This window comes from Pocillopora verrucosa, chromosome 9 (genome assembly GCF_036669915.1).
Source record: "Pocillopora verrucosa isolate sample1 chromosome 9, ASM3666991v2, whole genome shotgun sequence".
NCBI lineage: Eukaryota > Metazoa > Cnidaria > Anthozoa > Scleractinia > Pocilloporidae > Pocillopora > Pocillopora verrucosa.
The window spans coordinates 9,391,895-9,404,883 of record NC_089320.1 but is presented as its reverse complement, the minus strand read 5'-3'; the positions used below and the strand labels follow the sequence as shown (position 1 = coordinate 9,404,883).

At 37.4% G+C, this 12,989-nt stretch overlaps 2 protein-coding genes and 1 pseudogene across 2 annotated transcripts; 2 read left to right on the top strand and 1 right to left on the bottom strand.

The window, feature by feature from the left end:
• The first annotated feature begins 60 nt into the window (after positions 1–60).
• On the top strand, positions 61–3,987 carry LOC131796942 (F-box only protein 42-like). Its single transcript, XM_059114565.2, has 4 exons — positions 61–720; positions 1,487–1,583; positions 2,418–2,474; positions 3,443–3,987. Exons 1-4 carry the CDS (start codon positions 62–64, stop codon positions 3,881–3,883), a joined length of 1,254 nt encoding a protein of 417 aa, XP_058970548.2. The 5' UTR covers position 61; the 3' UTR covers positions 3,884–3,987.
• Positions 3,988–4,278: 291 nt separating this feature from the next.
• On the bottom strand, positions 4,279–6,317 carry LOC131796934 (transmembrane protein 26-like). The gene is made up of 4 exons (XM_059114556.2): positions 6,306–6,317; positions 5,154–5,339; positions 4,839–4,967; positions 4,279–4,737 (listed from the first exon to the last, which is right to left on the bottom strand). The coding sequence occupies exons 1-4, from the start codon at positions 6,315–6,317 to the stop codon at positions 4,279–4,281; spliced, it is 786 nt and encodes a 261-aa protein (XP_058970539.2).
• A 3,995-nt stretch (positions 6,318–10,312) lies between these two features.
• LOC131796888 (tetraspanin-33 pseudogene) lies at positions 10,313–12,705 on the top strand (annotated as a pseudogene).
• Positions 12,706–12,989: the final 284 nt, after the last annotated feature.

Genomic DNA, 12,989 nt, shown 5'->3' with positions numbered 1-12,989 from the left:
TTAATCGAAAGAATACTACTTCATTTAAACGGAATTATTGTGTAATATTCAATCAAACAGTATGGCGGACGCGATGGGAATCGAAACAGTATGTTACTTTTCAGGTCTTCCCAACGAAATTGTTGAAAAGATAATGTCTTACTTGTCACCATATGGTGACTTATGTGACGCTAAATGCGTGTGTCGTTTGTGGTATCGTTTGATTTCTAGGATTTGCAATCAACGCATACAAAATTTTCGAGACGCTGTGAGAAGTGGTAATTTACGTTTTCAAACAGTGAGCATAAAGTCAAGAGAATCACCTTTTCCACGGTTTTCCCACAGTTGTTGTATCATAGGAACTAAAATGTATATATATGGAGGTTGCTCCTCATCAAACAAGGCTTTTAATGATCTACATTGTCTTGATCTAAGGGAAGGGCGGTGGAAGAAGCTTCGTAGTTCAGGATCTCCTCCTCCTCCGAAAGAATGTGCAACTGTTGTGGCGTATGATAACAGGGATATTGTCATATTTGGTGGCTGGTGTCAGCCTGCCAGGACAGGAATCAATTCTGCAGCAAAATTTTTTGATGACTTGTACATTTTTAACACTCATAGTCAGACATGGAGTTCACCTGCTGTTAACCTAAATGGGCCACGGCCATGCAAGAGAGCGGGACATGCAGCTTGTGCCTTGGGTCACAGCATGGTTGTGTTTGGAGGAGCTCAAAGACATTTGAGGTCAGACTATCTTTCAGTTTTATGACCAGTGCAGTTGTGTGTAAATTTGGGGGAGATAGTCGTCGCTTCTTAGTTCAGATATCTTAACAAAAGTCATGTAACTTGGACACATCAGGGAGTATCAGTACTTCTCCGTACTATTAAAATGCTGAGTTTCACGAAAACAATTTTATTTGCTATTCCCATTCACACTTAGTAAGAGTATTTCAGGCATCCAGCAACAGCTGTCAACAACTGCATACATTCTATGGTTTTCAGAATGCATTAGCAAATTGTCTGGTTTGTATTTAAGAATGTAATTACGGAGAAAATAATTGACCTTTTTTCTGATAGCTTTTTCTGACCTGATAGCTCTCTTAACTTTAATCTCTAAAGAGGTGAAGGACCAACAATACACAGGTTTTGTCTCTTTAAGTATATTCAATTGGGCCTTCATTGACTACTGTAATTTAATAAGTAATTTCATAGGCTTATGTGGCTTTGGTATCAAAAACATTTTGAAGCCTGCAATCTTGGTTTACATTTCTGAAAGTTGTGTGTTTGGTTCCCTGGGCAGCATTTCTCCTAGGCACTTTTCTTTGTTTCCATATTGATTAAGCATGCAATTAGTGCCATCAGAATATTGCTTTTTTTATACTATACAGTAAATGTTGCTGCAAGCTCCAGGAAGAGAAGGAGTAGCTGAAAACAAGACTTTAAAACGTGCGAGATGTGAGCCAGGTCACCGTCACTAATGTGTTTTTACCTGAACTTGTAATTTTTTTAGGTTCAATGATGTTTGGGTTTTAGACATGGTAAACATGACATGGAGTTGTCCCAGCATAAGAGGAAAAAAACCATCTGGAAGATTTGGCCATTCACAGGTATTTCAATGCCTCAAGCTGATGTACTCCAAGAAAAATTTTTTGCCTGCTTGTAATGCAATACAGTGGATTTTTTTTCTTAATTTACCTTTTCAGTAACAAAATCACAGTATTTATCATTATTGGAGTAATAATCTTATTTATTGTATGGACCAAGTGTTTTATCATAAAATACACCACTGATAAACAAAATTCTAGGACCTTAGCAGCAAGTTTTCTGTATCCTCACTAGTAAGGTTATCAACAATATCACTAGCACTGATAATTTCTAAGGAACAAGATATACCTAAGGAAAAAACAAATACAGTTTGAAATTATTGAAAAGTAAAGAATATTGTTTAAGAAAAAAACTCCAAAATAATTAAGGATAACAATGACACTTCAGCCTTGCAAAAGTACCAGAAATATTCCCCTGTTTACCAATAACAAGAGGAGGAAATAAATTTTTTTAATTTGGGTCAGGAAAAGGGTGCAGTAGAATAAAAGGGAGCAAACTGCTTCTAGTGGGAATTCCAAAGGCCAGTAAAAAGTTATTGCATTAGCCTTTTTTTGATAGCTTTTGCTTTACAATGCTCAAATTGTTGGATGATTTAAGGTGCTGTGTGGCCAGCCAGATGCTAACCATTGGGTATAGTTTATGGAGAGTATTAAGTGTTGTACCTTAAAGCAATTTCATCTTTTTCACCCAATCTCTATACTTGTTCTCAAAATATCATATAAATTTACCATTTTGTATCTTTGTGTTTGGGCTTGTGTTATCTCTTTGTATAGGTTAAAATCATTTTAAGCTTTGGGAAAAAAAAATGAATTTTGACTTGGTTTGATCTTCTTTAGATGGTGTTAGATGATCACACAGTACTTATGATTGGTGGATGTGGTGGCCCAAACTTGGTGAGAACCAAATGCTAATTGGTATAGTTTCATAGTATTTACAATATTTCTTTAAAAAAAACTTCACATAAGTTGAAAAATTAAATCTATCAAGAAATTGAATTAGTAGATTTTTGATCATTGGAAACCCATCTTGATGACCTTAAAATGAGACTTGTTTAATTAATTTAACACTAATTTAGAGGCTGTTGGCACCTATCATTACTGTGTTGGTTTTGTGTGGCTCTATTCTTAAATTTAAGCAAATAGGCAGAAGTCTCTTTAAGTATCCAACTGCACAAAGTAGAGTATAATAATGTGTAAAGAGAGTACAAATATCCTGCAATATTGTATGGTTATTTGGACTGTTGGTTATTTTGTACTGTAAAAATCCTGTTTAACCGGTTGGCTGTGTATTCTATGCTTCTCAATTTGCTTTGCTTTTCCTGCCTTATGAGAAATGAACAGAGAGACTTAGCTTGAAAAAAGTAGTCAGATAATAAAAAACTTATTAGACATTTTGGTGTGTAGTGTCACTTGGCATTTTGACTTGTTGTTTGTATTTTGACTCGCCCTACAGTCTTGCAAAATACAACACAACTCGTAAAGATACTCAGCAATACTACACACCAAAACATCTAATATGATGCATTTATTTTCCAATTTTCTGCTTGGAAAGTATTTCCCAAACCTTGTAAGCAGCTTGAGCCTTCAGTAACATGTACTTCCATTACCATCAACTTTCTCTTGGGGGCTACACAACTTGAGAATAAATTTCATGAGAGCTATCAATAATGGTTAAGAATATGAGACCTAGAAGCTGTTTTGTAACATTTTTGGTTTATTTTCAGCCCACATAAGTTGTATTTATTTATTTGTGCACTTGTTAATAATGTGCTTCCAGTTGAAGAGATATTTTTTTACTTTGAGTAGTACATTGAAGTCAATTGTGATAGTGTTTGTTTATAAGGTTCATTTTTCCATTTTAGTTATTTGGGGATGTTTGGATTCTGGACACAAATGAATGGATCTGGCAAGAGTTGGAAGTGAAGAACCGTCAGTGGGAAGCTCCCCAGTTATGGTGTCATCCTGCAGTCTACATCAAGGACACAGTTCTTGTGTTTAGTGTACCTCGCCATCAAGGACATGTACTCTCTCCTGAAGGCAGTCTTGGAGCTGGGCAGAGGCCAGGTCTTGACGGGTTTTTGCCCATGCAAACATTTGTTTTAGACTGTAGTCAAATACGCTCACATTTTTCATGTTCTTGGAAACCTCCTCCAGAAATGCAGTGCTCTCTTCCTGCTACTTCTTTACATTCTGTTGTGGTTGCTAGAGGGGAGATTATTATCTTTGGTGGCATGTTCACAAGATGGTCAGAGTCTAGTCCAGAGACAAGCAGTAATCTTGTAACTATTTCTGCTACTATCTAAACTGAATGATTTTGAAGAAATACTCATCTTAAAAACACTCATGTGCAACTCTTCATTCCAATTAAGGAAATGACATCTAAATATACTTTTTGTCTTTTGTTCAACTTAAAGGAAAAAATGTGTTTATTTCAACAAAATTTGAAATTTAGATAAAACTGTTTTCTTATATTCAGCCATTTCACATAAAATGCAATTGACTTCAAGCCAAGAGAAGCAGATTACAACAAATAGAGAGAAGAATCATTTGATTGCGTGGCATTGTAATGTGATCGTACGGGTGAGGGTCACTGACTGTTAGAAAGTGGCCCTTTTCGACAACTTAAGCAGATTTTCACCACTTTAACACGCAAGTATTGTTGAAACACTCTAAATCCATTGCAGCCTGCTCAAGTCTTTTACTTGCTTGGCTGGCTTTGTTTCCTTGGGTTTGATTTTCTTGACTTGAACCTCTGAGCTCCTATCAGCATAGAGGAAAGGTTTCGAAATGATCGTTTTGTTGGCAAGGCGAATTCCTCCTCTTTACTATGAAAGTAAATTACGTAAAGACGATATATCATCAAAACAAGGGAAATTAAATTCTTGCCGATGTAAAACAAAAATTTGGAGTCTATTAGGAAGTCGTATTTGAAGACAAGATAAAGTCGAAGGATTAGGAAAGGGCCATCTTGCATAAACATGGCCGCTATGATACCATATCGGTCTCCTTGGAGTTCAAGTTTTCTCATTTCTTCGTCTTCATTGTACAATTGATACAATTGTCTACGTTGTTTTTTTCTTTCGTGTTTCCTAGCCTCAGAAGCTTTTCGGAGATATCTTCTGTTCAAACCATCTTCAACCCATAAATAGTTTCCATTCTGGAGAAAATGAGAAGCAATTCTCAAAGTCAGTGGCAAATTTAAAGCAAATAATGAGATAATATAGATGTTCAAACTCAATTTACGAATTGTTTTCATACTTGTGGTAGATTTTCTTCTTCTTGATCTTCAATGTTCATCCCCATTGACGTAGTCACCAAAGTGAATTGAAAAAGACTCCATGAAAACACTCCCAGGGTAGCCAATGTTATATCCTTATTGCGGGCTACCTGCAATCAAACCAAAATGGAGCTACATATACTGTTTTGCTTTAATCAAAAAGTAGGCAAAGGTTAAGCTCAAATGAGTCGCTCTCCATTAGGAACTGGTGAAAGGAATCATGTCCTTCGTGTGAAAGGTCTGCTTAGATGCCTTTATTTATTGCACACATTTCGTATGGTATAAAACTCTCTCACCTGATCATCTTCAAAAGCCTCGAACAACTCTAAAATATCAGCTGCAATGGCCACGTATTCAAGAAGAAGGATCGACAGCTGGTCGCGTGTTATTGCACCACGAGGAAGCATCCACCGACCCAAGATGATGATTAACATCAACCCAATCTCACAAAACTTCTTCAGCTCCTCTTGCCCAACGTAGAACTGAAGCAGGAAGTCAATATGCACATTTATTGTTTACCAAGAAAAAGATGATTCCACGAACTTAACAAGTTTTGTTCATGCATCGCAAACATCAAGGCCTTACTAACCTATTTGTTTCTATGTCTTTTTGTTATCGCAGGACTATAATAATAACAACAACAATAATAATAAATAATAATAATACATTTATATAGCGTCTTTTCCTAGTGGTCCAAGAACGCTTCACGGAAGGGAATTATGATTAAAAACTATATATTACCTAACTATGTCTATGAAAATAAAATATTATTTACAAAAAGTACAACAACAATGAAAATTCAATTTTCCATGTAAGCCCGTAAAAATAAATGTTCTTTAAGTTTCCGTTTAAAAGTTTCAACTGATTGCCAGTCTCTTAATGACTGTGTGAGAGAGTTCCACACTATTGCTGAAGCCAAGGCAAACAACCGACCACCATATAGATTGTACTTGGAAGAATCTATTCTTTTTTCTTTGACTTGAGGTAAACACTCTGGTTCGGTGAACTTATTTATCAAATGCTATAGTTCAGTGCTTGAAATGGCAAAACGATCTGGCATACCAGTAAAACGCTGCTGAGTTTGGTGTCCTCCTTCCGTAAAAAAACCCTGCTTGCGCCACGGTTAAAAAATCGAGAACAATTTCCTGACGACACTTGTCTAGTAAAATTACATGTATCTCTCAAAAAATTCCTTTTCTCTCCTTGCCAAACCAGTTATCGCGGCCGTGTTTGGAATGGCAAGGCTTCTGTCGAATAGATATGGTCATGTCGGCATGTTACATCCTTTGAAATAAGGTGAGGTCCTCATTAATTATGTCAGGAAAGCTCAGATGTTACGGTGGCTTAAGATTTTTTCAGCCCGAATTTTTGCATCATATTCTGCCAACTTTTCAGGCGATTGAAAAGTCACGCTCGTATCGCTTTATTCTTTTCTGTTACTGACTTACCGTTTGCGCCATAGAAACAATCATTATTTTCTCATCAGTTACGTTATTTAGTCTTCCTTCCAGTAGAGTTAACTCAGCAAACCAAGTAATGGGTAGAAGGGTACAAAGGTAGAAAAAACAACTTGGCCAAAAGCTGCAATAAGGAGAAAATAAAAATTTGACCAACTACCACTAAGAAAATTACGTATACTTAAAAATCAGGGGTTCGCGGCACAGGGAATTATTTGGCATGACTAGAACTTCAATGTAGTGATATATTGTCATAGTTGGAACAGTTTAAGGCACTGAAAAATTTATAAAGTGATGAAAAAATCCAGAGTAATTTGAATGATACTCTGTGACTGCTGCAGTAAACCCCCAGTAACATATCACCCTGACCTAACCCATTGATTCCTTGGCATGAATTTAAATTTTCTAGATCAAGCCAATGAAACCGCCAGCGTAGTGGATCAAAACAAATATTGTAGGTTTCTCAGAAAATTTCCTCGCTAAACTGGTCAGATAAATACTTTTCTAAATATTTTGATAACAGTTGCTATTCAAGCATCACCATGAAATCGAAATCATAATTATTTAGAGGACCATGGCGCTCGCTTAATTTCGGATAGGCTTAGTTTTAAGTTTTGAACTGTTTCCGCTGCACTTCTTCAAGCCCTATTAAACTACACTGTGAAAAAAAAAAAACTGGAAAATCCTCAAAGCAGGCCATTCACACGCCGTTTCGTTTATTTTGATCACTCCTTGTGGTGAGGAAATATTACTTTTTAAAAACCTATTTAAAACCTACCAAACAAAAATAGGCAGCCAATGAATAAATCAATGAAATTATGTGAGACAGAATGAAAGATTGAGTCCTAAGAATCTTCTTACAAAGTGAAAATGTGTTTCTTTTTTTAGAGACTTTCTCCTTTCTTAGCCGTTAATATAAATGCCATTTGAAGAAACACGTCGTCAAACATCCGGACTGCGTTAAAGCGACTTCATACTCTTCTTTTTAATTAAAACATTTGATGGCTTTTCACGACTTTTCACTAAAAAATATAAAATTTTTACATTAATTCTCTTCAAGTCAGGTCATCTCCTCAGTAGTTGAAAACTGAGCCGGGAAGCTTCAGTTATCACCGTAATCGGCAGCTTACGGTTCTGACAAAGGAAATAAATTTGAATAGACTATCATGATATCAAGCATTCATCGATCGGAGCGATACCATTGGTAATGCAACACTTCATTAAAAGCGATCATAGTTTGATCGGATGTGGGAGAAAGTCTATTTTATCTGGGGATAAAAGGAATGAAAGGAATTTAAGTATTTAAGTCGAAACTTTTACAGATCTGCTTCCTATAGATTCTTTTTTTCTTTTTATTTCTAAGATTGTTTTTCCATACCTACATGAAAAAAGATTTGATGTGATAAAATTTGCCTTTGCGACTTGGATGTTAGATTATTCTCAACTTTCGCGAATCTGCTGGCAAGAAAGAAAAGGAGCATAACGCTAGATGGAACTGTAGAAAAGTTTCTGAACCCATGAAATTTAAATTGAGGTGACGGTATAGATGGCGAGTCTCACAAACGAGCTTAGAATCAAATGGTGGACTTTCATGTTCCAGAAAATCGGTGTATGTTAATTGTGTTATGAAATATGAATTCTTTTCAAGCTCCGGAATATAATGCATGAGCAAGTTCATGTAAATTACATGTCTAGCTAATACATCATGCATTTGTGAAACGTTTGATCGCAAGTGTTAATCCTTTTAAGACCACAACACAGACAGGATAGGTAAAGGAACATTCTTTTCAAACTGTTTGCTCAAAATACCATAAGCTGGATACCAGTCTGATACGAGCAGAACTCGACCATTTCATGCACCCTGTTGAGGTATTATTGTCAAAACTTTGCCTTAAAACCGTCCGTAAAACAGAAACTTGGGGAGAGAGCGTTTAATTTTTAATCCCTCAATCAAGTGTTTCGCCGCAAATTACAAAAACGTCAATGAAAGTCAAAATTAAATAAATACAAGAGTTTTTGATTAGTGTTACAGCAAGTGTCACCTAGAAGTCAAAAGGCGTGTGAGCGAATGATATTCAAGGTATTGTAAAACGCCAAGTGTTGACTGCACTCGGCTGTTCTAGAATTAAGGTGATCCGTAAAAATATAGGCCTTGCTAATCAATGTAATGATTAGTTGTCTCATGTTATAAACCATACCAAGGTGTCACTAAATTAAAGCGAAAGTTAAGGTTCGAAAAACACTCAGTTTGATTTAGAAGATGATATACTCACTACTTGTACTCCACTCCTTTGCGCACAAGAATGGTGTAAATGGACTCCACGAACAGGCATACCAGGCCGACACAGAAACCCCAAAAAATCGTCTGACCTTGACTGAATTTTACTAGAAGCCACAAGGCTACAATACTGTGAGCCACAAATAACAGTCGGGGTAAAATGGCTGCTATGTAGTTTAGTAGGGTAGCCATTGACAAAACAAGCAAATAGTTGTAGTCGCTATGAAACGCTAGCGAAACGTAGGTACCCCTCGAGGGACATACGTCCATTCATAGGACTCAAAGAGGGTTCACTAATTAACTACGAACAACTTTTGTTATGTAAAAGAGGAAGCTATTAAAATTGATAGCTCACAGAATACAGGCCTTTTAAGGAACCGGTTTTAGAGAGGAAGACAAAAGTTAGAGAATCATAAAATTTTCAGAGGCAAATCAAAAGCTTTTTGCTCGATTAGTGGTAATCTTAGGTGCTAATGAATGAATAATTAAATAATGAATAATCGAATCTCTTTTCTTTATATTTCCTTTTCTAAAATGAACAAGTAAGAGAAAGTGACTACACATACAACGCTGCGTTATGAGACAGCAGTCGCAATGACTAAGAGACTAGGAGACTGCACCCAGAATATCATCTAGGAGACTATATCCAGTTACATACGATAGTTTAGTGACCTTGATGAGGTTGTCAAATGTGAGCTGAAGTTTGAACCAGAAAGAGCGATTGATCAATCGGAAGCGCAGATCTCAAAACATAATCAGTGCAAAACGAAAGTTTGATTAATCTTTTGATGTATTTACACATAATAGACAGTTCATGAATGAGCCCAAGATACAAGCTCTTACTCGTGGTAAAGAGCCAAAACGAAATATTTGTCCAAATGCTAAAGTACACGGTCGAGAGAGGAGCAACCATCAACCCTCGCTAGTCGCAGTCAATGAAGCCATGAGGATAACCTGGGACTCGACCGTATTCCTAGAGAAGGAACTGAAACACAATCAGTCACACATTACAGGAGTGTATCAAGACACTCGGGAGGGGTCACTTATTGACACAGCTCTGTCAGCAGATCAGAATATCATCAGGGCCGAGAAGGAGAAGGTGAAAAAGTATAATTCGAAGTCAAAGAATTCACCGAGCATCAAAAGTGACAGCGGTAACCATCGTGCACTTTGTACTATCTCGAATAGGGACCTAGTATTGGAAGCTAGATAAACAGTTAACTTAATTGGGGGTGCGCAGTCGTCGGCTATCCTCAAAACTCCCCTTGAGTTGCGTAAGTGTTGTGGCCCTAAGCTGCCAGAGCTCCTGGAACTTAAGTTAGAAGACCCAGAAAAACAGAAAAAAACTGGAGATAATTGCATAATAGTTGTAGTGATTTTGATGATAATAATAATAGCAATGATAATGATAACAATGACATTAATTTTAATGATAGTAATAATAATAATAAAAGTAAGAATAACTCGTTAATGTCCTCGTGAAATGAACAAGGTTTAGGCGAACGACCGCGCGACTCCATCTTAGAGACTGAGTAGAACACATAAATGTGAAGAGCAACCTTTGATGAGTTCTACATACTTTTAATTAATGTTGTTCCTATTGTTCATTAAACTCTTGATCTAATCTTAACACTATGACGTCATTAAGCCTAAGGAGAGAATTATTTCAACAACACATGAAATGAATATTCAGATTTCTTGGGTTGCTAAGTCATCAACACTGTTGGTCACATATTGCGCATTCTTTTATGCAAATTTCTTTTAAAAGAGACTCCCGACAAACTTAAATCGATTCAGTTTTCCTGTCAACTTTTTATCGAATACGACCCGTCGGAGGTTCAGGCTCCTTGCAATTTTATCAATTTTCGGTCAAACTTTAACTTTCCTTTGGTTGTGGTAAGTTTTAAACCGTTTCTGCAGCTGTCATCAAGTCCCACTGCAAATCGCGCGGGGATATTTGCCCGTGTGATAGAAGGGCGACATTTCAACATTGTTTTTACCGAACGAAGTTTATTTCCTAGGTCCTAAATACAGTGTATTTCTTTTACAGTTGTTGGCAATTGATTCGGAGCTTAAAAGAAAATTTTAATCAAGAATCAGACGAACGAGGTCGAGGATCGTTTGTAGTCCTTGTCAAGTCTCTCAGCTGCCAAAGTCCTCCGAGCATCGAGCCAAGCAAGACGAACGAAAGGGATTTAATTTGTTCCTCTGTACCCGTAATCTTCAGTCTTAGTCAAGCAATTAAAGGCAGGATATCAAGCGAGCTAGGCAAACTATATTTCAGCCGAGTTTATCCAACTCTATAAACAGATTTCCGCAAGGCAAATTAACATAAGGAAACCATCTTAATAAAGATGCAAAACAAAGGCCGTAGAATTGGTCCAAGATCCAGTTCTCCAGAAGATCCTTCAAAATGCATCAAGTTCTCGCTGTTTTTCTTAAATGTTCTTTTCTGGTTAGCTGCGATCTTGATCCTTGGAGTCGGAGTGTACATGATGGTCGACAAAGACGTAGATTACCAAAGTTTGAGCGATTTGTCGTTTGATCCTGCAGTGCTGTTCGTGATTCTCGGCGGATTATTGTTTCTCATTACCTTCCTCGGATGTCTAGGCGCTTTACGAGAGAACACTTGCATGTTATGCTGTTATGCCATCATTGTTGGCGTGCTTTTGTTAATCGAAGTTGCTTGTGGCGCTTTGGGCTTCATCTTCCGCGAAAAGGTGGAGGAGAACATCCGAAAAAAATTAAACGATGCAATTAATCTTTACCGTGAACCAGATAAACCAGACTTACAGCTGATAATTGAGACAGTACAAACTGAATTCAAATGTTGCGGAATCACCTCGCATGAAGACTGGCAGGCTAACCTATACTACAACTGTTCTTCGCCGGGGGCAGAGGCGTGCGGAGTGCCGAAAACATGCTGTAAGACTGAAGAAGACAGGATTAACAGCCAGTGTGGGTATGGAGTCGGAAGAATGGATTCCATCGAGCGAGAGAAGAGGATCTATACAACTGGTTGTCTGACGATCGCTGTTAACTGGTTCAAAAACAATCTCATTACTATCGGGATTTCGTCGTTCGGCATACTACTGCTACAGATCATAACCATTTGGCTGGCTGTTACACTTCGAGGTCAGGTGGCTGATATCAAAGAATCGTTCAACTCTCCGTCCAATAGACGATGAAAATTGAAAAAGCTTCTTCCATTGTTGAATTTGATGATGTATGCAACACAATCTCAGTATTCAGTTTTGACCGCTAGCGGTAGCTTAGTTCCTTACTACATTGTCGCTTCTTAGATGGAAAAAATAATTAAAAAAGAATTTAGGACTTAAGCTAATTACTAAGTGGCCAAAGATGCTATTTTTGTTTAGTCGTAAAGACAACTGTTCTCTGGTCAACTTTACCAGATGTATTAACTAACAAAGAGAAGATATGAGGTGCACGAGAGGTGATCGAGAGGAAAGGAGGAGAAAATGGCAGTACTATTAAGAGAGCTTGAAAAAATTGGCTTACTAACCGTGGAAATGTTTTGGGAGCGAAGTTAATAATTTGAATTATACCTCTGAAGGAACAGTATTATTCACTATTCAAATGTATGCGTTACATTAGTTAGTTTAGTTAGCTGTAATTCGTAAGCCGTACCTAGGTTTGCCGCATATCATTCGCTGAGATCCATGCATGCAATAATTTTTATATATTTCCCTAGAAGGACTACATTCGTAAAGAGGTCAAGTAGAGGCGAGTTAATTCAGTGACTTGTTTTTATTCTTACCTAATCAGAATAGATTCACAGCATGAATGATCCAGGAATTATCTCTACGATAAAGGATACGCTCAGACAGCGTTTATAATGTAAACAGAAATTGGTATGTATGGCGCACATGCACCAACGCAAACGAAAGTGCAAATATGGAAGGGGACGTTCATGTCACACGTAAATGCAAGGAACGTATGATACGTAGAGATTGTCCGAGTACTTTTTTCCCCAAGACGGACAAGATGAGAATCTGACAATTGTTCTCAACATGTCTTAGGTTATGCTCAAGTGCAAGCTTATGTAGTTTGAGAAAATTTTTTTTATAAATTGGACGTAGTCCTAATTCTTTCGTTTTATCAGCAAACTTTATCTCAGGTTATACTTGGCTCCCATTGTTTGCCTTAAAGATACTCCCCAGCACCCTTGGCCGATTTCTAGTCCTAAACAGCTGTCGAAGACGTCATCGTGGCGTCGTCGACAGCTTTATCAGACAATATTTGGAACATTACCTCTGAGTGTATATATGCCTTTGCGTTTGACCTTTGCGTAGGCAAAACCAGAGGCCTACCTAGACCGGTGAGTACTGTAGTATCGTGGCATTTTTGTGTCTGCACGTGTAGCATAACCCAGCCCT